Below are 25,014 nucleotides of genomic sequence, written 5' to 3'. Positions count from 1 at the left end.
CTGAAACCAGGCCGTGATGACTGTTGATACCAGCTATTCACTGAGGTGCTCGGCAAAGGCTAGCTGCCTTGAACCTCGAAATCCTGGGGCCTGTGGGAATTTGCTGTGCCTGCTGCTGGTGGTAAGGCCCCACTGGCCCCACTGAGGATGAGCTCAAGAGCAGTCCCTTCCCGAGTTGAAGGTGAGGGCTCGATTCCTAGCCAGCTTATTTTTCAGGCATCCCAGGGTATGCCCCCACTGTCATTTCAGATGATCCTGCTTCCTATGTCACGGTGCTTAAAATCTACTTCAAATTCTTTAGCATGAAATAAAAAAAAATTACATAAAATTTATGAGTAATGGGTAAAGAACACAAAATGTATAGATTTGGAACAAAGAAAAAAGGGGAAGAAACTATCAGTCCAATGGCAATAAAAAATAAGACCAAACGGATCACTAACAGCAATAATTTTAAACAGATTGGACTAATCGATTTAAATACACAGATAATCAGATTGGATTTTAAAATATAATCTAAAAAAAAAAAATACATTCCATATGCTCCTTATGCCTCTATCTACATACCTAAGGTAAAACCACACTGAAAGGTTGACAATACAGGGATAGAAAAATACAATGGGAAACTTGTTAACTTAACTTAATTAACTTATTGAGATAATAAACAAGTAGGAGATATGCATTTATTTTAATTATACATTAAATTAAAAAATATATACTAGATCACAAAATAGCCACATAAATTTCAAGAAATTAATATATAAATCTCTTTATGACAACTGTGATTAAAGTAGCAATGGGTCTAGAGTGATACGTTCATAAACTTTAAAATGTATGTTAAATTATCTGCGAGGGTAAAGAGGAAATCACAGTGGAAATCCAAGCATTCGGAAATAAATGACAAATGAAGGTACTATCTATCAAAAATTAAAGGATGCAGCTAAAGTAGCCGTATTTTGATGGAGGAGAGTATATTTTAAGTATATTTATTTAAAGCAAGAAAGTGAAAAAAAGTAACCATGTAGGAAGCTCGGAAAGAAAATAACTTATTGTTTCTCTACTCTTACTTTACCTAAAACTAAGGTAGAATATAGGAAATAAAAGCAGAAGTTAATAAAATAGAAAGAATGGAGAATGAGACAAAATCAGAATTTGTTTCTTTGAAAACGCTTTCTTAAAAAATATTTTGTTTGTTTGTTTGTTTAGAGAGCACAGGAGCAAGGGAGGGGCAGGAGAGGAAGAGAGTCGACTCTGTCCCAACTATCTGTCCAGCTGATGCGGGGCTTGATCTCACAACCCTGAGATCATGACCTGAGCTGAAACCAAGAATCAGACACTCAACTGACTGAGCTACCCAGGCGCCCTGAAAACACTTTTAAAGAAACTAGTAATATAGACAAATCTCCATTAAGATTGGTCAAGGTAAAAAACAAAACAAAACAGAAAACAAAACAGAAAATTTACAGATTAACAATTTAGGGGTGGGGAAAACATAACTATACAAATAGAGATTATTTTCAAATTCTAAGACTATACAAATAAATCTGAAGCCTTAAAACAATATAGATACATTTCCAGAATTTTTTGTTTTTATTGGCAACATACCAAAATTTACATAGACAAAACAAAAAAATCTGAATAAGCCATCTCCTCCTACGTCCCATTCTACACACACACACACACACACACACACACACACATAGAGACTGAACAGAGGAGTTTACAAAAAACACAATCTCAACACCAAATACAAATCACTTTAGAGAAAGGAGGAAAATACAGTAAAAGTTTTCCTACTCATTCCGTGAAGCTTACAGAAGATGTGTAAAGGATATGCCAAACCAAACCTGAACTACAGAGCTATCTCAGTTACATAAATGACCCTAAATAAAACATGAGCAAGTTGAATTCAGCAATATATAAAACACAGTCCATCAACGCCAAGGAGGCTTTATCATGGAAATGCAAAGAAGGCTAGACAGCAGGTGCTGTCCGGGTGGCTCAGTGAATTAAGGGTCTGACTCTTGATTTTGGCTCAGGTCATGATCTCGGGGTTCTGGGATCCAGTAGACCCCTGTTTGGGCTCCTCACTCAGTGGGGAGTCTGCTTAAAGATTCCCTTCCTCTTCCCCTCTGCTCATGCACCCACCCTCTCTCTCTCTCTCAAGTAAATAAATAAATAAATCTTTTTTTAAAAAAAGGCTGGACAGCAGAAATGGTGTTAATGGAATACATTACCTTCAGAGATTAAAGGGAAAAATATCATCTAAATAATCATAGAAATAACATTCAATAAACATTCATTATTTTAAATACTACAATACCAAAATATAAAATAAAAATAGATGCTAATATATAACGCTTAAAAAATTGATAGGTGAATTAAAGGCTTAAATATGAAAGAGAAACTTAAAAATTCTCAGGAAAAATAAGAGTGGGAAATCTTATCATGACAGAATAGGAAATTATTTCTTTAAATACACACACAACAATAAAACTAATAGAACCTATATATAATAAAATAAATTAATTAATTAATAAATAAGGGCAAACAGGACAAGCCATAGACTGGGAAATATATTTCCAAAGCCTGAAACTAAGGAGAAAAAAAAAAAAAAGCCCAGTATTCAGAATAAGAGTAAGGAAACACAACAGAAGAAAATGGATGCAAAGAAGGCTTTTGATGACCCCAGAGGAGAGTGTTGGTTTTTTATTAAGATCATTCATCTCATTTCCCTTCCAGTTAGAAGCACCAGTTTTGTTCAGTCATACACCCGCCCCACCCCTCATGCACTGCTTGGGATTCAGGGTAAGCTAACCCCAAGCCTGTTCCAACTCTCTTAGTGTCTTCTTGGTCATCCGAGAGAGTTGAAAAACTGAAAATCAAAGTTAGACATACTTCTTGCAATCAGATGATTTAAAACTAAAGAACAGCTTTAACTGTGGGGGAAAAGAAAGTAAAGAAGCATGTTTCCTCATTACAAATTCTTACACTGGGAATGAAGAACATCAATGATTTCCAAATGCGTTATACCAAATTTATGTTCCTCGAAGTATTCTATGAGAACTCCCATTTTAATCCTATCATCGTTCTCATTTTACAGATGAAGAAACTGTCCCTGGGAAGTTAAGTAACTTCTCCGAGGCCACGGAGACCACCAGTGGTGGGGAGGTCCCCCAGTTTCTAAGCAGAACACATTCGCCTGTGTGGTGTATTCTCAACTCAGGTAGAAACAGCCCAGCAATCTGTGGTGTGTAGTTTTCTGCTTCAGTGGATTCCTCCGCCCAGCTTTCCGCGAGTCGGAATACCTAGCTTAACTGCTTTACCAGAAACCCATTTCTCTTCATGCTTGACGTTAACTATGCAGCCAAATGTCAGAACTCCTGCAGGACAAAGAAATGTTACGAGGACCGGTTGTTCTGTTCAACACAATCAGATGAAGATTAGTGCTTCAGCCCACAGGTCGAAAACCATGCACAGAATCGTTGGTGGGAACTTTATCTGTTCTTACATCAGGTGAATGTCAGTTCTGCTTGAGATGCATGAACTTTTCCAGACCCAAGGGAGTCTGTCTCCTAAAGTATTGCTTCTGTGGCCTGAGACAAAACTTCTTTTTCTAGGGAGATGGTTAGGTGGTTGTTTTCTCCTTGTCTACTTATTCAATGAGGCTGATGATACTAAATGTGGTTTATTACAAGGCAAATGAATAAAACACATGCTTGTGTCTTACATAATATACCACATCAGGGTGCCTTATGGTCACGTTAAACGGTCCTTTGTGTATCACCACTCCTTTCCCCTTCAACAGAAGGTCTGTCGCTCCCCCTTCTCTTCCCCTTCCACCTCCTTCCTCCTTTTTAAAATATATTTTTTTTATTTTTACAACTTCACAATTTCATGCCAAATGTTAATTTGTTTTTCACAACTCTAGTGTGTTTATTAATTTGTCAACTATATTGTGATCTTTTCACTCCCCTCGCCACATCTTTAAATAAAATCACGGAGTTTATGCCTCTAAGGGCCTCGCCCACCTCCGCAGCAACGCTGGGAGAGCCGAGCACATCTCCTGGTGCTCAAGCAGCTCGGCCTCCACAGGCCAGATCCGGTCTCTCTTTATAAGCGCATTTCACGCCATTCTCTCGTTGGAAATCGCACGTTGTAAAGGGAACCCGTTTACTGTGCAGATTCCCTGGATCCCACTCTCAAAGATTCTGGTTCAGCAGACTGGGTGTAACTCAGCAACCGGCATTTTTGCAAACTCCTCAGTGTTTCTGAGGCCAGTGGCCTTCTGAGTACTCTGAGAAACAGTGCATTCAGAACTCTACTCTGCCCCGTAAGTCTGCCTCCGTCCAAGCTTGACTTACATATCCTTGTTGGCATAAATTTGCTCACTGAATTCTCCATGCCTACCGGATGCTCATCTTTTCTCTACCACCCACATCAAGCCACCTTTCTCCTGAAAGTCTCCTTGACCACGAGCTCTTCTTGCACTCACTGCCATTACCGCTTGTTCATGCCTGGCCTTGGCTCTGGGGATTCGTCTACGGGAATGTCTGCCCAACTCTCCCCATGCTGGAAACGGCCCCATCCCCAGGGGAACACTGTAGCAAATATCTCATGACGGCACACTACTCCCTCCATCGCCTCACCGCCATGGTTTGGTTTAAGTGACCAATCAGACTTCTTTCCCGGAGCCCAGAAACCATCTGCGCTGGGAAAACTGAATCGTGAGCGCCATGTTTTCTGTGTGTTGAAGAAGCTGGTCTACAGATAAACATGATGAAATCTAGGAAAGAATGTGGCTTGAATCCCTGATTTCAGAAGCTCAGCGGCATCTCACCTCCCAAGATGTGGATGTTTGACATGCTTGAAGATACTCAACTTTCTCAGAAAACAAACAAAAAAAACAACCCCCCAAACACAAAACAAAAAACTTCCTTCCTTGATTTTAATTTTATTTTTGTGTTTTGACAGAGCCATTTTAAATTGTACTTTTATCACTTGAAATTGAGAGTTCTTGTTAGTAGCATAAAAAATTCAACTCTGTGTTCTCCCCAATGTTATTGTAAGTTCCCTACATGCTGTTTCCACTGCCCTGCCTCCAGTTTCCTTCTCAACCAAAAGCAAAACAGTTTCTACCCCACTTTCCTCCACTGAAACAGGTTAAGGGTATCAATGACTTCAAGGTTTGAATTCCTGTTTCTTTGATTTCCAAGGATCTCTACTTTTACCTGTGTCTACAAGCTGATTTGAAGTTCTGCATATTGGTTGGTAAAACACTTATCTGCTTCACCACTAAAGTGAAACCTGGGAATTATGCTACCCCTTATCTAAGATTTATGGATTATATTTCCCAAGTGTTTCTGCCACTTATTAGCTTTATGACTAACTGGACCTTTACTTAATCTTTATGTCCCTCATTTCCTTATCAATACAATGGGGATATAAAATGGTACCTACATCAGGGGCACCTAGGTGGCTCAGTCAGTTAAGCATCCATCTCTTGATTTTGGCTCAGGCCATGATCTCAGGGCTGTGCTACTGAGCCCTACTTCAGGTTCCATGCTCAGCGGGGAGTGTGCTTGAGATTCTCTCTCCCTCTGCCCCTCCCCCTGCCCCATGAGCACTCGCTCTCTCTAAAATAAACAAATCTTTAAAAAAATGGTGCCTCCATCATAGGACTGTTATGAGGATTACATAGAATGCATCTGAAGCAGTTAGAATGGTAACTGGCACAAAGTAAGTGTGGTTGTGGATGTTTTCTAATTATTATTGAAGCAATCACTGAGTTTATACGCATAAAGGCATCGTGATCTAATTCAGATCTTCGCCACCTCTGCCTTGAATCACATACTACAATGAACTCCTAAGTATTTTCTTATCCCTATGCTGGTCTTTGCAAAGTTGAACTTCTAACTCCTCTACTTAGAGTTCCTATGTAACATAGGAACGTCAAGCTCCTAGATGTGACATAGATGGTTCTTTAGGATTTAGCCCCTCCTCTCTCAGCACTCCCTCAGCAGGACCAATGCATTTGTAATTCCTCAGAACTATCCTATGGCTCATACCTATCTCTGTCTTTATTTTTGTCAACCTCTGGCTAAAATGCATTTCCCATGATTGGGCCTGGTTGCCTCCCATTCATCCTTTAAGACTCTGTATCTCCATAAAACTTCTACCCCTGAAGAATTATTTTCAATTTCCTGTTACTTTTCTATAGGTTTTCCCTGAACATAGGAAAATCATTGCACCTGCCATACTGTACCACTGTATCATGATTTCCATTTATGTCTGTACTCCTCAATGGATGAGGGAGAAAATCATAAATGAGAGCTCCATGGCAGGCAGGAGGCCCATGTTTTATTTAGTTTTTTTTTTTTTTTTTTTAAGGGAGAGAGTGGGGAGGAAGGGGGAGAGGAAGAGGGAGAGAGAGAATCTTAAGCAGGTTCCACAGCCAGTGCAGAGCCTGAGGTGGGGTTGATCTCATGACCCTGAGGTCATGACCAGAGCCGAAAGCAAGAGTCGGATGCTTACCTGACTGAGCCACCCAGAGACCACGTTTTTTTCAGCTTTAATCCCCAGTACAAACCAAGGTACTTGGCACAATCTTTCTTCTAGGAAGAAAGACATTATCGATGGTTTTGCAGAGTCAACCCAAGATTATGGATAAAAGAGGTCAGAAAATGCACAGCCAAAAATGGGAAAACATTAGGAAAGCTTTACAAAGCCTTAATTTTCCATAATGGTCTCCAGGTATAAAATCAGTTAAGAATCATGCAAGGTCCTAAAATGACGCAGAATTTTTCTTCAAATTAGGCCAGAAGAATTTTTTACTGAAACAGATACCTAGATTTATGGTTTTAAAATATTTAATTTTACATGTTATCTTTGACCCACCAATTTGAAAATTAGTAAGAACTTTAAGACCAAAAATCAGTTTGGCAATCCCGAAGGTAAGTTGCTTTAGGTTACATGATGTGATAAATCAATTTCACTACGTGTGGTAGATGCAAACCAAAACATTCCACTCAGGAGTTTCCATCATGTGGGGTGCAGTCACGCCAGGAATGGCTATTGTATGGTTTCACAATTTACCTGTCTAAGCACTAAAGGTAACTAAAGAAAAAAAAAAATAGAAGGTACACTGGGGAGAATATTTATTCTACTTGTTATTTTATGGAAAATACTTTATGGATATTCAGTAAATGTATATCTGGTCCCAAAAGAAAGTTTTTCTGATATTCATATACTTACCAGAATACCCTTGCAAAAAACCTCTAATTTCTAGTTCAGCTATTCATCAAAAGAGATTTAGAAAACCAGAAAAACTCAGATTTTGACATTAAATGGTTATTTTGGTAAGTTCTATGATTACTCTCCCAAATATACACAGATAATTAAATTAAATCCTATATTTTCAAATTGTTAAGAAAGCCCTGAGCAGAGGCTTAACTTGGACAACTCTAACCTTTTGCAAATAAACCCTCCCCCCCACCACTGCCTTCACAATTACAATGAAACAAGCTAGGAAGTGACTTCGACAGATGGAGTTTGAACTATATTAAAAACACAGAAATAACCCAATACTCTGAGGTCTATGTCTGCTCCATTTTCCTTTGTGATACAGATACAAGATACAGGTAAATTTCATGTTGAATGAAGTCTATTTGTTCACCACTTAACAGTGAATGCAGAACACATAAAAATATACTCCACATACTTTTAAAAACACTTTATTCTTTACTTAAATATTACCTTTAAAATCCTTTCTTCCTAAAAACATTAATCTATTAAAAACTGATATTCTGTTCACTTTTTCTTTCTTTCCACTTGCTTATCCACATTCATTCATTCATTCATTCATTCATTCAGTTATGCAATACCTACCATAGGCTAAGCATCAGGCTACAAAGATAAAAAGCACATTCTCTACCCTTGGAGCACTTCCACTCCAGAGGAAGGAGGGAAACTTACAAATAAGAATGTCATGACACTGTTCATGACAGATGTGTGGACCAATCTCACTGAGGAGGAAGAGGGCAGGAAGAACCGAGGAGGTAACTGTTGGCTCAAGCACAGGACATGGCCGAGTAGGGACAGTGCCTGACACGACAGGTGCCAATGCTGTGCTCCCGCCGTGTCTTCTGTTTGGCCTCCAATATTTTGGTCCTCTATTAAATACTGCTTCCTCCAGCAATATTTTCATTGTGGTCTCAACAAATGCCAAATTAAACATTACTTTAAAAAATATTGCTCAAACGGTACCTAACTTTTGTCAGAGAGTAGATTTGGGGAAAGGATTTAAAGAGAGGGTGTTGGTTTAGGTTGGTCTCAGCAAATGGTAAGGTACCTGTGACACAGACAAGGGAGCAAAGTGACTCAAGACAGAAGGGCAGGAAGAGTAAACCAGGGAAACACCGGAGGGCAGGGACTTTCAGAAAACTGCAGGAGAGGGATGACAGGTTGAACCACTTGAAATTGCCCTGCTTCTTAATAATCCAGCCTTTCCTATTTTAAGTTTTCAATTAAAAAAATATTAGAAGGAAGAGAACTAGTCCACATCAACAAAGGAAATCCAGAGGAAACATTGCCTTAAGAACTGGACTCTTTTTTTTTTTTTTTTTAGTTTGGTTTTCAAATGAAAACAACTTGTAGGGATCTCTATAAGCAAAAGACACTCACCATGCATTTAATGTTCAACTTTGGAATCAATATTTTTTTCTAGCTGTGTGCTAAGTGCCTTCCTTAAAGCTGAACCTGGTCAAAATCAAATCTTTGAAAAAGATTACTCTTAGAATTATTTCTATAGTGTAACCTATTTTACCACCCTTCCAACACATACATTTAACATATATAGTACTCGCCATACATTGTGAGAATTTTTACAAATAATCCCTCATTTAGTTCTCAATAAAACCCTATGAGGTAAGTACTGTTATCATAACCATTTTATAGATGAACAAAGTGAGACCAAAAGAAGGGAAATACTTGACACAAATCAACCAGCGAGTCAGTGGCAGAACTAGATTTGAACCAGCTGATCAAGCTCAATACAAGTTATTAATTATACGAGTTACAATTAATAATACAAGTTACTAACCACGGCAGCCTGTTGTCTCTCAGGGTCTACCACTCTCACCTACCACTCCTATGAAATAATAATACGTTGAATTCAAAGGATGAATCTCCAGGCTGAATTTCATGGAAAGTTATTTATGATTATTGCTTCCTCTATACCCTCTATGGCTTCTAGAGGCCATCCAGGCAGAAGTGTTTTGTTACCCATGGCTGGGATGGTGCCCAGCTTCCAAGAAAAGTACCTTTCTCTTCTAGAATTCACAAACCGTATTACAGGGATAAATCATAATAATAATGTCCAATGCACAATTTCACGTGGTCAAGCTCCAATCACAAAAGTTTCTTGTGGTTTCCCATCCACAGTCATGTTTTTCAACTCAAACAGATTCCCTTCTCGCTTCCAGACCTTGTATGGGTTCTCCATACATGACCCTAGTGAAACTGTCATCATAATTGAATTTCTTAATACTGGATTCACAACCATGACATTAGTTAAGAAGCTAAAAATAAATAAAAGCTGTGGCTAGCTCTAGTTTTTGTGTGCATGCATATTAATTTAAATCATTTCCCTTTAATTATATTTAACACACATTAGAAATTTGGTAATTATAAGAGACCTTTAATTATCAACATTCATTATTATCACTATTATTAACATACATTAAGCACCCACAGTCTGCTAAATGCTATACTCAAGATAAAAAGCATTAACCTTGCAATTCCACTGTGAGCAAGATAGAAGACAATCTTCTTCTTCCAGATAGAGAACAAAATTATATTTGCCTAACTTGACAAAGAGCCAATGGATGAGTCAGGGATAAAGCCTAGCGGTCTTAACCACTAGACAATTGGATAAACAGTAGAATGGCTATAAAACTCTGCCACTTTAAGCACATCTGAATCTGTTCTTCCATAAATGTTTTTAATGCCTGCATCAGATTTTTTGTGATGGCAAAACTTTCTGCTTCATATGAATATCTAAATTGTATTAAACAGCCAAGTCATTTGAGACCAACTTTACAATATACAATTTGGCATCAAATGGAATGATGCCATTTTTGGTTGGAAAATAAAGTGTGGCTATAAAATAATGAAATTATTATTTCTTTTTTTTTTTCTTTTTAGGAAGAGGCTTGTAAACTGGCTTTGAAAGAAGTTTCAAGTGAAGATTGCCCAAAGCATTTGAGGAATCAGTGGGACAGAGGTATAAACTCTAGGGTGCCACTTGCGAAGCTAACATTTGAGTGATAGCATGAACAGATGCTATACCGGATTAAGACATATTTGACGTAAATGCTAGCACTGCTGTTTAGTAGTATGATCTGCAGTAAATGAGTTAATTTGTTTGAGTCTTAGCCTCTTCACCTATACAACAGAGTGAACAAAGCTGAACTTGCATATTGTAATGGGATGAAATAATATATTTGAGTATATATAATAAAGTGTCTACATCTGACATGAACTTGGAACTGAGCAAAGAAAGTCCCTGACTCCATGACATCCTGGGTACTATTATGTGGCCATCTGTTGGCAGACCTAGCATGTAGATTAATGCTATTAAAACTGCAATTAGGGGCGCCTGGGTGGCACAGCGGTTGAGCGTCTGCCTTCGGCTCAGAGCGTGATCCCGGCGTTCTGGGATCGAGCCCCACATCAGGCTCCTCCGCTATGAGCCTGCTTCTTCCTCTCCCACTCCCCCTGCTTGTGTTCCCTCTCTCGCTGGCTGTCTCTCTCTGTCGAATAAATAAATAAAATCTTTAAAAAAAAAAAAACTGCAATTAAATTGCTTCATGGTTTAAGTAGGCTACTGTGAGATCAGAGAATGTACTGCATTCTTTATATAAACGTTTTCTAAGCAACCCCTGTTCTGTAGGCACAATGCTATGTTCTGGGTACGTAGAGGAAATGTGATTCACCCACTAGGGGCTCAGAGTCTAGTAAAGAGATAGAAAATGTGGAAAATCATAATGTAAGATAGAAGTATAATAAAGACATGCTAGTGTGCACTGGATAGGAAGTATTTAATTCTGTCTGTAGCAGAAAGGGGTTAGGGAAGGGTTAGTAAAGGAAGAGGCTGTTAGACTAGGGTTTGAAAGAAAACTGGATATGTACTAGGGGAAAGAGAGATGAGTGACAGTTGTCATTCGTGACAGAAGAAATGGCTGGGCAAAGACACACAGACAGAAGCATTCCCTGTGCGTGGGAGAAACCGTTCACAGTGCGCATGGTGAGCACAGGGGGCCTGGAGATGAGCTAAACGTACAGGTAGAGGTTAGGTTGTAAAAAGTTGTGCCAAGAACCCAAAAGTAAACCCTTGCTAATGTGATTAAATACATTTGGACAGGAAGAGTACCAAGACTTTTTAATGGGAGGAAAAACAGTATTTTCAATAAATGTTGCTGAAAAACTGGATATCCACATGCAAAAAAAGAAAAAAAAATGAACTTGGACTTTTACCTAGCACCATATACACAAAAATCAACTCAAAATGGGTCATAGACCTAAACACGAGAGCTCAAACTTTACCACTCTTAGAAGAAAACATAGGACAAGGTCTTCGCCACACTGGAGTTGGTCATGATATCTTGAATTTGACACAAAGACACAAGAAACAAGAGCAACAAAGTAGACAAACCAACTTCACAAAAATGAAAAGCTTTTGTGCACCAAAGGAAACTGTTAACAGAGTGAGAAGGCAACCTACAGAATGGGAGAAAACACTTGCAGATCATCTATATGGTAAGGATTCATATTCACAATATTTGAAGAACGCATAAAACTCAACAACAACAAACAACCCGATTTTAAAAAGGGCAAAGAAACTGAATCGATGTTTCTCCAAGGAAAACGACAGGTATCCCTCACTCTTTGAAAGTTCACATTACGCCACTTTCCTTACATTAGTACCTTTTCTACATTAGTACCTGTTTTCACCAACCAAAAGAAACCCAAAGAGGATTTTTTTGCTTTGATAAAAAAAAAAAAAAAGCGAAAATAGTGTTAAGTATTTGTTTTGCAGCCAGCGTGCACCCCAAGGAGCTAGAATGGCTACACTCAGCATAGCTTTCAACTGTGTGAGTATCTGTGCTTTATCATGATTTATATTGTACAACTGTTAGCGAGATGTGTCCTAAGGTATTAGAAAAGCCTAGGAGACATTATTTTTTGGGTGTGGGAATGCTCAAAGCTTTCCCCCTATAAATTAATGGTAGTTGCTTTTGCATTTCATGCCATTTCGGCTTACAAAAGCTTTTCATTGCAATAGACACTCTACTTTTGGTAGTTGGGGAGACCTGTATATGAGTGGCTACTGGGCACCTGAGAAGATGCTCAACGTCCCTAGTCATTAGGGAAATCCAAACCAAGACTCTAAGTTGCCACCTCATACTCATAAGGATGGATACTATCTGAACAATAGAAAATAGCGAGTGTTAGAATGTGGAGAGACTGGGAGCCTCACGCACTTGCTGGTGAGGCTGTACAATTATACAGCTACTGCAGAAAACAGCATGGTGGTTCCTCAAAAAACTTCAAAATAACCATATGATCCAGCAATTCCACTTCTGGGTGAATACCCAAAATAACCAAAAGCAGGGTCTGAAAGAGATTTGTACACCCACATTCACCGAAGCATTATTCCCAAAGCTAGAAGATGAAGGCAACAAGAGTGTCTCTCAACCAATGAATGGGTAAGCAAAATGCAGTCTATACATACAATGGAATATTATTCAATTCTTAAAAAGGAAGCAAATTACGGCACAGGCTAGAACATGGATGAGCCTTGAGGACATGATGCTAAGTGCCATAACCCAGCTACCCAAGGACAAATATTGCATGATTCCACTTACATGAAAGAACCGGAATGGTCAAATTTATAGAAACAGAACGCAGAATAGTGGTTACCAGGGGCTGGGGAAGAAGGAAGTGGGGAGTCACTATTTACAGAGTACAGAATTTCAGTGTGGGATGATGAGAATGTTCTGGAGATGGATTGTGGCTTCCAGCTGCACTACAAAGTGACCACTTCATGCCGCTGAACGGTATACTGAAAAATGATTAAAATCTAAATTTTATGTTATGTATAGTTTACCACACTAAAAAAGAAAATAACTTTATTCTTTCTCTGTTGATTAATAGGTACAGAGTTTGGGTCTTATAAGAGGAAAAGAGTTCTGGACATGGATGGCAGATGGTTGCACAATATTGTGAATGTACCTGGTGCCACTTAACTTACACTTAAACATGGTTAAGATGGTAGATGTTATATTATGTGTATTTTACCACAATAGAAAAAAAAGTCCTACCAAGACCAAGAAATTTAAAATAGATCCTGGAGGCATGGGAAATGGTCAGTTCTTTCAATGCAGGAAAGTGACCTGTCAAGTGTTGTAAACCGATCCAGATACTTATAGGTATATAATCATTTTATTCATGATACAATAAGGAACCATCTCATACTAATAAAAACCCCACGGGACAAACGAAACAACCATTAACTAAGCAATGTCTCTATATAATGAGACTATTCAAATGACATTTTAAAAAAAGATTTTATTTATTTATTTGAGACAGTGAGCGGGGGCGGGGGAGAATGAGCAGGGGTGGAGGGAGAAGCAGACTCCCTGCTAAGCAGGGAGTGATACGTGGGGCTCGATCCCAGAACCCTGGGATCATGACCTGAGCCAAAGGCAGACAAGCATCTGGGCTTAACCAGCTGAGCCACCCAGGTGCCCCTCAAATGCCATTCTGACTCAGTAAATGTGTGAGCTCTTCCTAGGTGTTCTAGATATGTGCCATCACACTATAGCAACAGCAAATGCTTTAGATGCTTACTGATGTTTGGATCTTCACAGAACATAGCTGACTGTCAAATACGTTTTATTTAAGAATTAAGAAGGCATGGGTGGTCGACACAGCAGTGAAATTAAAGGCACAGAAAAAGGGAGACAACACAATTTCTTTAGAAGCAAATCCATCAATTCTGACTTCTGACACTTAAGAATCTGCCTTCTCCTCTTAAAGGGGAATAATCCTTTACGATTTTTGCAACAAAAGCCATTTACCCATTCTTTGTGTAGAAAGGAGGGAGATTTGTAGGGAAAGAGGGCTGGGAAGTCAGTTGCAAAACATCAGGGCAATGTCAGTCTGAAAATCATCAGCTAGTTGGAAGTTAAAAAAGATTTGCTAAAAGTAGCAATGTTTTTACTGGTTCAAGTCTGTCAGAAGGGTTTGGATTCTCTAGTGCCTCACACCAGTAACTTCAAAACTAACTCATTCCAGATGTCCCTATGATCATCTAATCAGACATCAAAAGCTGTATGGTGACAAGCTCACATGCTGCTTACGAGGACGCTGTATGTTTCCACAAGCGTAAAACACACACAGTAGCTACTTTTAAAATGTGATTCATCTAAATCAGAATTCTATTTTCAAGTACAGAGGTATTAGGAAAGGGGCCACCCTCCTGAGAAAGACAGAAATCTTTTAAATGTCTGTACAGTGTCATTCTATGACTAAAGTTTGAAAGGAAAAAAACCAAAATGAAACACTTAAGAAGAGTTTATGTTGTGAGAAAAAAGAAATCCCCCATCAGAAGAGATTTCTAAGAATCACACCATGCTCAAGGAAAAAAAAAATCTTTTCCGCTTAATAATTGTCTTGCATCTTCCCAAGATAAACCCCATGAACCGTTTCCTTCCATGCCATCATTTTTCAGTAAATGTCCACAACGTGGAAGGTCCATCGGAACAGAGAGACAGAGATATGGTCCATACCCTCCAGCTTTCACTTGAAAGCAACATGATCTACTGTACTTGAACCTTCAGATTTAAGCTGTGCTCTCTTCCACAGAATTTAAGTGTGCTTATGTATGGATGTATGTCTTTATACTGCTGCCTTTGTGTATTTGGCCTTACACACACACACACACACACACACACCCCTTAATATTATTACCCTGACCAATAAAAATAATCTTTGGTGTTTTGGATAGAAATACAACCCCATTCCATGAACAATTATAAATATTGAGGTATTAAAAGGAAATTTAAAGTTGAATTCATATCCAGCATGTTAACTCACATCTGGAACCCTGAAGTTGCTAGTCTGGATGTTTCAGTCCCTAAGAATAACAGAAGTTCATATAGGATTTCTATTTATTATTTCCTTTTAGTTACATGAAATTTGAGGAAATCACGCACAATTTAAATAATTTACTCAGGCTCACCGAGTTACTGCTGCAATCAGAATACAGGATCTTGACCTTTAGAATAAGGCTACTTTAAACATCACCTTTACCAAATTTTAAACAACACTGTCAAATTACATTTGCCCACACTGCTAACATGAGATGTTCATTAGTATTTTCACTAAGAGACACCTTGTAAATGTTCCCATACTCTTGAATTATTTCACATACCAGGATTTCTTTTTCTTCTTATTTTCTTCCAAATCACTTGAAACCAGAAGAACCTCTAAAAGAAGATGGAATAGGAGGAACGGTTCGAAGGGGAAATCTGCAGATGTGGTAGGCATACGAGAGGGATGTTGCCCAGACATTTCCAGTCTAATCAAGGATTTTCTCAATTCTTTGAACACAGTTATTAGAAAACTAAAAAGCTGTAACTGCCAAGATCATGAACCTTCAGATTCTAGAACTCCCAGTTTTGTTGACAAAGATGTAGAGCTCAGATAATCGACTCCCTTGCATGCATATTAATTTCTACTCTCTGTTCATGTATCAAGGGCATAAACAAAGTTAGGCTTTCTAATGTTCATCCCTAGAATTATCAGTTTGTTGTCTTCCTATCATTTCTGTGCTTCCTCAGAGCCAATTTCTAGGTGAAATCACTGCTAGACCTGTAAAGAGACGAAGTAGTTCTCACAATTGAAACGGCTGCCCTGAGCCATCAACCCACGTTTTGATTCCAAGTGGAGACTTTGTGTTTAAACATCCCTCTCCCCTTGTCAACACAGGTAACACATTGTCCTCAGCAGAAAATTCTCAACTAAAAGCTATTTAGGGAGCAAAGCAGTACGTTGAACAGGTGATTTCACGATTTTCACATTCTAATTCATACGCTCATTCCTATCGATGATACACACCCACACCCGTGCACAGCTTCACAAGATGTGTTAAAAGTTGTCGAATGCACTCTGTCCATCTCAGAAGTAACAGTTTTAATCATCTAGTCATGTATGTATGTGTAAGGTGTCGGGGGCTTGGATAAAAAAATGAATATACTGACTCATGCCCCTGAGGAGCTCAGTCTTGTAGCAGACATGGAAAAAAGGGTGAGGTAAGAGCTAACAGAGATTCTGCACATGGGAATTCCCTCGAGGGGCCTGGGAGGCCGAGCAGAGTGCAGACTTAAGGCGAAGGACGCGAATTCTGATCACTAAAATGTATTATTTAATCGTTTGATACTTGCTTGCAGATGGCTAGGGTTGTTTAATTGCTTTAGATTTGGTCATCATAACCAGGCTATAAGTTTCCTGAGGACAAGGACCATAATTTATGCTTTCCAGATGGCGCAGAGCAGAGGTCTTGGGCATCTAAAAGATTAATCAATTTATGCTGACATTAAAGCAAAACTCATTCAATTTTCTTTCTTTTCTTTTCTTTCTTTTTTTTTTTTTTTAGATATTCCTTCCTTCCTCCCTTCCTCCCTCCCTTCCTTCTATCCTTCCTCTGAGAGAGATAGAGAGAGAGATAGCACCCGAGCAGGAGGAGGGGCAGAAGGAGAGGGAGAAAATCTCCTGCAGGCTCTGTGCTGAGCACGGAGCCCAAAGCAGGGCTGATCTCACAAGCCTGAGATGATGACCTGAGCTGAAATCAAGAGTGAATGCTTAACCGACTGAGCCACCCAGGAGCCCCCATTCAATTTTCATTATGAGCAGATCAATTTAAACAGCAAAAGATGACATGTCATGGTTATTATTTTAATTTCTGAAACTAACCTCTGAATAGTGGTCCTTCTCTTAGACTTTCAGTTCTGGACTAGACCCAGGAAGTATGATCGGGGAGCATACATCTACACAGGAATCACGTTTCCCAGGTTCCTTTATTAGTCATGGTGCAGACATCCAGAGAGTCCAAATTTGTTTCACCAACTTCTGTAAGATTTGGTGAACAATTCTGTTGCAGAATAAATTAGGCTTCTAGATTTTCCCCACCTGGAACTCAGGTCTTATAAATGCTTCAGAAATTAAGCTGCCGAAACCTGCCAACCTAAGTAAACATTTGGCCCCGTGAAATACTGGATGGCAGCTTTATCTCTTGAAAACAAAGCCATATGAAAACCATCGTTGCAATGTGTCTCCAAGCTTTGGTCTTATCAGCGCACAGCGTGAACAGCTGGAGTTACAAACACCAGGACTATTATTAAATCACTGTGTCAGGAAGGGGGAAAAAAAGAAAAACCTTTTGCAGCCTTCGGTATCTCTAAATAACGCAATTATATATTACATGCTATTTCTCCCTCCCTTTTGCTCATTGGTATCCATCTCTCCTCATTGGAAGACAATGAGTAGAGCCTTCTTTCCAATCTACATCACTGTCTACAACAATTAATTTATTTCAATGTTTCTACAGCTACTTAATTGCATATCTAATGGAAAGAAAAATAGGATTTGGTTGTTCAAAATTTTTAAGTTTCTATGTTGGGTTTTGACAGTCAGCTGCCCACAACCGAAAGTCCTCTCATATCACTCAGTGACAATTTGATGATTTTAATCCAAAACACCAAGCTACTTAAATTTCTCTGTAATATTTCAGTGATTTCTTTCATGGATGTGAAAATGTTTAAGCCGAGACCAACACTGATGATGATTTCCATATATGTGACACACAAAGGAAAATTTCTCAAATCAGTGTTCCATCTTATTATCTGCAAAGCGCAAAGAGAATGCCCGTATGCATTGGAAATACTTCCTCCCAGTTGAAGCTACCTGCCACTATCTTTGCTGATACAATAGGAAAAACTACAAAGAACCATCTCATCTTCCTTAACATGCAAGACCACCAGAAACACTTCTCCCCAGGGTGTCTTCCCTTTACCTCCAATCCTACTCTTGCTAACAATCAGGCTGCTACTCACTTAAGAATTATTGCTGACCTCTCAATGCAGCAATTCAAAAACTTCTCTCCATGCTTACATCTTGAGTTTATATCCTATGTGTTGGACAGGCAAAGTGATAATATGATGAAATAGCCTTAATTATTTAAAAGTTGGGGGGTGGTGTCCACCATACTTCTTAATCTTGATTATCATGCATCAAATTCTGAGAACTGGTGGCTTTCCCATGTTGTTTCATCCTAAACCTGCAAACAGGTAGTTCTGGATTATTTTTTTCCTTTTAAAATTTGATAAGAGTGAGAGAGTCTCAAAAAAAAAAAAAAAAAAAAAAGCAATAGTCTCCTTCACAAAAATGCACGCACATATGCAACGGTCCACAGAATAAAACTTCAGAGTTCACAGACCCTCTGAAACTCATCCATGAACTCCCAATTTCATAACCTCAGTATTGCCCTGTTATTTTTAAAAAAGAAAATGTATATTTTGTGGATATGAACTTTTAAAAGACAGACCAATATTTTCTTAATTTATTTTGGTGATGCAAGACAAGTAACAGTTTTAGAACAAACAAAGTCATTTACTGTCCGAGAACAACCACAGCATTATAATTTTCAGGAATCCACTTTTTAATTTACTCGCCCTGCAGGATCATTTTGCTTTAGGGGTTAAATGTGAAACTATAAACAGTCATTAAAACACAAAACAACCATAGTAGTTAACCGGATATTAAGAAAAAAATCACATCTGTTTTAGAGTTCTCTTCCACCCACAAATTCAGGAACATCAATTTCAAGAACCTGGTTTTATGGCATGCCCTTAAGCCAAGAACACCAGGTTACAATCAAGGCAAGGGAGGTAAGACATCCCATAAGCAGACTCCCACTATTACATCTTGCCCCCAGGATTCTCTTTCTTTAATTCAAAAGCAGTCAGTAGAATTGGATTTTCTATTGCCTTGAAAGATAAATAGTCATTACGATTTGCACATTAATAATTATGCTATTCTGATTAACTGATGGGTTTATGAAAAGAGGAAGAAAGAAAATAAATTTCCATGCTGTTTCGCTGGTGGTACCCTAAGTAACAAAGAGTGAGATTTGGTGGCTTTTCAATACACTGAATGTGAGTCTTGTAGAGAATTTGATTTTCCCAATTTAAACGCTTTTTAAAACTTCACCTTGTCTGAGGGTGTACATCTTAAATTACCAATTTGTAATAATTTAACCAGCCAGAAAACAAGTGCAACTTCTCCAGCTTTTCACAAACATGCGTCTCTGGGCATCAAAGAAAGTTCTTCCTGCTATAATAAGCCTAATGAAGTGCAAGTAAAAATAACAGTCATCAACTGTGGTTTTAAAGGCAATATTTCAACATAATCAAATGTGTCAGATATTCATCCTTACAGCTTTTTAAGCTGTGGGTTATAAGTAAGTTTCATTTCTTGGGAATGACTGAACATAACCCACTTGGGGCTCTGCCATCTGTGAATTACTTACATGTGAACACTCTGTTTAAGAGATAGGAATTTTGATTGTTTTTCTTCCTTTGGATATTGAAAGGCAGTGCAATTGAACAGAGCTTTTTAAGCAATTATTGTTCATGTTAGTTGCACCATGGCTGTATTACCGTACACTCCCCATATTCATCATCGCATATTAATTCACAGGCATCAAATATGGTGCGGCTGGAGTTGTAGAAGAAGCACCAAGTGGAACAATGGAACCTGAGGGATGGGAAAGACTCTGCGGTCTCCAATTCTGTGCTCCCTGGGCTCAGGCGCTGGCCACACAAACCCCTCTCTGCAGTGGGCTCCGATGTGAGAGTTGTGGTTGTGTTCCCATGGTTTCCTTGAAAGGCCATTCCTCTTATCACTGAGCAAACAATAGAAGTGACTATGGGGCTATATGTAGGGTGCCACATAATTTATCATCCATACATGGACACCTCTGAGAGTTAGTGGGGACACTATTAATAATTATGCCAGAACAACAGGCACGAACTAGGACTGCCCCAGGCAAACCTAATCACACTGTTACCCCAGAGATGATGTGCAACTCAAAGAACTTCTCCCAAGGGTCTCAAACCATTTCATTAATGCTGTATCCAATTTTACTTCTGTCTAGAGCTGTTCTGTCCAATGGAAATAAAATGTGAACCATAGTTCTAATTCTAAATTTTCTAGTAGCCATGCTTTAAAAAGAAACGGGTGAAAATAATTTTGGTAACATATTTTACTCCACCTACCTTACCATAGTATTATTTCAATGTGTAGTCAATATAGAAATTATTAATGAGGTCTTTCATATTACTTTTTTTTATATCTCAATCTTTAAAATCCATTATGTATGTTACACTCGAATTACATTTCTAGTGCTCAGTAACCACGAGTGGCCAGTGGCTATAATATTGGACAATGCAGGTCTAAATAGTCCATGAGTTAGGATACACAGGAATAAATGAACAGAATCATAACACACACACACACACACACACACACACACACACACTCACACACTCACACACACACAGGTATTTTTCTTCTGGGTAAAAATAGACTCAACTAAATGTTTTCCTTTACTAACTTTGCCTGCTTTTCCTAGTACGGCAGTTAAACTGTCTCTTGCCTGAGGTGAACCAGACTTTGGAGCAGATAAATCTTTACCTGGTAGATCTTTTGAGGAACAGAGAGAATGGCCAAGTTAGAGAAGGTGGGTAAACTGCTGAGAAATTCTAGAACTTTCCCCAGACTAATACGTGCCTACATTCCTAAGTCCAACACACACACAGTGAGCACCCTCCACGTACCTGGCATTAGAAATAGAAAGAAAAATAAGGCACAATGTCTGCACCTTGGACTGTTAAGGCTTGAAGTTTGCTTGGACATTATTTTACAACTGAAGAAAGAGAAGGTTAGGATGCGCCAGTATTCCGTGGCAAGCCAAGGACCAGACTCTATTCTTTGGGCCTCAGGTCTGCAATTTCATCAGCCACAGGGAACACTAAGGAAAGGAAGAAATGTGTTTTCCTTTTTACTGTAGATACATACAGACTCAGCCACTGTTTGGTAACTGGCATACGATTAGGTAAAAGAATTTGGGGTGCCAGCCTTTCTTCTTGAATTAGGATTTGCACCTTTGCGAGTAATAATATACTCCCTCACCAAATGTTTCAGCTTAGAACTCAATAGTATCCTAGTTTGGTAAGAATATGGAATCTATCAGAAACATACTAGTCCTCATTTCCTGTAGGGAAAGCAATATTGAGTATTTTCGACTGGTCTAAACCCAGATCCTAAGTGATAAAAACATTGAACTACATACTGGTGATTCTCTGCAGGGAAATGATGGTAACACAATCAGATACACTCTGACTTGGGGTATACCGACATTGTAAAGATAAGCAGTAAACTGTAACTTTTCTCATTTATAGCTTCTCTTCCTCCAATCCAATATACTTGGACTTAACATAGTCTCAATCAGTGTTTTAAATACTGGTTCTGTTTAAACTCCCCATTAAAGTAGAATACATACACCTGATTTTTATTAAAATAATGTTCCTTTAATATGTTTCCTTAAAAGGACGGTGGGGAAACATTACATCTAAAATACTTTGAGGACACTTGCTTCCTTGTTTACAGAAACAAATATGCCAAAATACCGCCACAAACTTATTTGTAAATAATCAATGGTTTGGTATAGTGACTCCTAACAGATACACGTTGGCACTGGTTCTTGATAAGATCTTTTTATACCAAACTGGTGAGAATCCAGTTAGCTCATTCAGCATCCTTATATACTCTAAAATACTGCTTTTTTTTTTTTTTCGTCTTAAGGCACTATAGACAGTGAGACTTAAAATGGGGGAAGAGCCTTGCTTTTAGGAAATTTTTTGATATTATGGCTACATTATTGAAGATCACCTATTGCAAAAATATATATCCATTAACCAAAATCTAACTCTCAGGTGATTTCCAAGGATGGACCACAGTCACAACCTTTCCAAGTGACTCAGGATTTATCAGAAAGATCCGACAGTACCATATGAAAGAAGGACCTCATTTCTTCAGGATTCATCTTCCATTTAACCCATCAGTTGTAAGTGTGTCTTGTTATAAGCACTTCCAGTATATAATTTTATTTTTCTTTAATTTGGATGTTGAGTTCTAGAAACCCAGTAGTGGTACCACATATACATGATACTGGTATCTCAAAACTCTGTGACCATTCACTATGGTAGGACTTCACAAAGCACTGCATTAACACACTGAAAAAATATAAAATGATACCCTTGGGCATTACAAAGCAGGAGGATGGAGGAAATTCAACAGTGCAGTGCACTGGTTAAGAGCACAGAAACTTTGGAGCCAAGCCACCTGGGTTAAATTCTTGACTGTGTTACTTACTAGTTGTGACCTTAGACAAATTACTAAACCTCCCTCTGCCTCAATGGCATTATCAGCAAAATGGAGGCAAAAATTTGTGACCACTTGATGACAAAGTTTAAGTGACTTAGTGTAAAGCACTTCAAAGAGTCCGTGGCACATAATCAGTACATGTAAAATTACTAGAACATAAGTTCTAATGATAGCTCATAGTAGCTATTACTAATACTGTATGTCCTATCAAATGCTCTCTAATGATCAACTTACTTAAGACTGCAGAGTCCCAGTTAGTCTATCAGTAAGGCACTTTGATCTTTCATTAGAAAGGCAAACTGCAGGATACCTACTAGAGTAACAGGTTTCAGACTCTGGCCACTGGGGTGTGAAGCACTTGGCTGGGCATCAGCAGGTGGGCCCGGTGCTGGGTCGCTGCTTCTCCTCACCAGCAGTGGAGTGCCTGTAGGACAAAATAAGAGGTGAGAGGTCAACAGAACCCTGGGGAGAAGAGAGTGCATGGTACAATGCAATTTAATTAAAAAGGTTTATAACATGCTTTTATGTAAAAACATTCTATTTCTAAGGATGCTTGTAAATTAATCCATTTAATGATCTTTTGTCATCTATTTACAGACTGACACATGGAAACAAAATCTTTCAACTCTCATCTTTCCCAACTTGCATTTCAAAACAAGTCATTGTACTTAACCAAAAACCATTAGGTAATGCAGAAGTTGACAGTGTGCAACTGAAACTGATCTGGAGAATGTATCTGAGTATTAAAAAGAATGATTATCCAGCAGACAAGTGAAGAGGTTCACACAGGGCAATTTGCTATTCAGTAGAGCTAGAAGTATAGTTATTGCAGCCATTTGATGCTTCCCAAATCTTTTGAATGATGATATACGCTGAAATAAATTATTTGCTGGGGTTATAGCATTAATGTCTATTTAAGTACAGAAAGAGATGGGTTCCATTCTCTTCCTTTCTCCTAAAGTCGATAAAACTGATAAGGAAAATAAGTTAGTTTTTCTAAAAATATATCTTGATTTCTTTTTAATTTAATGAAAGCTTCCACTATTAAATATTTGAGCCAGTTATTAAATTCTGAGAAAAGATCATACTATTAGAAAGTTCAAGTGAAATTCAACCTTAACAGAGCTAGCAGCCTAACTAGTCTGCCTGCAATTAGGCCTAAAATAATTTGTTTCATACAAAATTGGCCACTGTAGAGGAAACTCTCAAAAAAAGTCCTTTTGGGGTCTAAAAATTGCTCTCATGTAAAAATTAACTTTTTATTTGCATGCTTTGGGGAAAAAACGGAAAGCAATAGAAATGCAATTCTCCATCTATCAATATTCTGCAAAATCTTCCCCAACTTTCTCAAGCTATTGCTGCTTAAAAGAACATTTTTTTCATATTTCATTTTATATGGTACAGTTACAAAAAACGAATGCATTTTGAAGTTATTTACAAATCTGATTTTTATATGTGCTCCAACATTTTTATTCTGTGTTCAAAATATAGATGCTAATACCTTCCATCTTTGTTCAGACTCTTTCTATCCTTGTTGCTTTTTAAAAAAATATCTTCTTTTATAATAGGAAATTAACATGCTACCGAGGATGAAACCTAACCAAAAGGTATTATAAAGTCCAAGTTTATGGTCCATTATTTCTTTCTGATTAATAAACATTTCACCACATTATTCCCTAATTCCTTCATTTCCATCTAACAATTTCTTAAGCAAGTGACACAGTAATGGTTGTATGGCTGGCAACTCTCTTGAATGAGACATTAAAAGAAAATAAATAGAAGAGAAAATATCATCAAAATCTCAAGACAATAGGGTCCCAGTCCTGTACTAATATTTCCCCTGATTCAGGTGATCTGAATTACCATTAACATAAAGTGAACAGATCAGTCGAAATGTGATATCCTCAGAAGCAACCTATTAGCCTAAAAATTAAGAAGAGAATGGGGAAAACTCTACGGAACTCCAGTTAGTTTCTAAACATTTAACCTAGACCAGGACACTGCATGCCAGCAATCTAAAAACTGAATTAAAAACAAATAAATCAAAAGCAAGTAAAACCAGCATGGGACACCAAGGCCCAAAAATAAGTTGATTTAGAGGCACAGAAATGGAAATGTCAGTGACTGACAACTGCACTGTTTTTTCAGATGAGTCAGACACACATATATATGAATACAAACAGAATACACATAGTGTGTGTCTGAGAGAGAGAGAAACAGAGACTTGTTATTTTGCCTGGATAATAAATATATGTTTTTCTTAAAGCCAACCTAGATAATTTTCTTGCAACTCTAAGGACATGGTTATGACTCTTCACTTACGATCAATGTCTGCTGTCTTAACAACAAAATGCTAAATTATTTAAGACATAATTCTATGACAATATGAATTTGAGTTTGTGCATTTAATCAATAGGCCATAACATTACAGTTGTCTCCCAGAACAAG

At 38.2% G+C, this 25,014-nt stretch overlaps 1 protein-coding gene across 7 annotated transcripts in view; it reads right to left on the bottom strand.

Moving 5' to 3' along the window:
- The window catches only part of PARD3B (par-3 family cell polarity regulator beta), a 980,939-nt gene that overhangs the window by 497,053 nt on the left and 458,872 nt on the right, over positions 1–25,014 (bottom strand). For all 7 annotated transcript variants that reach the window (XM_044381230.3, XM_026492130.4, XM_057304240.1 and 4 more), the window contains one exon: positions 22,881–22,990. In XM_044381230.3, the coding sequence (XP_044237165.2) occupies positions 22,881–22,990 (110 nt within the window). The remainder of the gene's footprint in view (positions 1–22,880; positions 22,991–25,014) is intronic.

Source organism: Ursus arctos, unplaced genomic scaffold, assembly GCF_023065955.2.
Source record: "Ursus arctos isolate Adak ecotype North America unplaced genomic scaffold, UrsArc2.0 scaffold_1, whole genome shotgun sequence".
Lineage (NCBI taxonomy): Eukaryota > Metazoa > Chordata > Mammalia > Carnivora > Ursidae > Ursus > Ursus arctos.
This window is presented reverse-complemented; position numbering and strand designations above follow the sequence as displayed.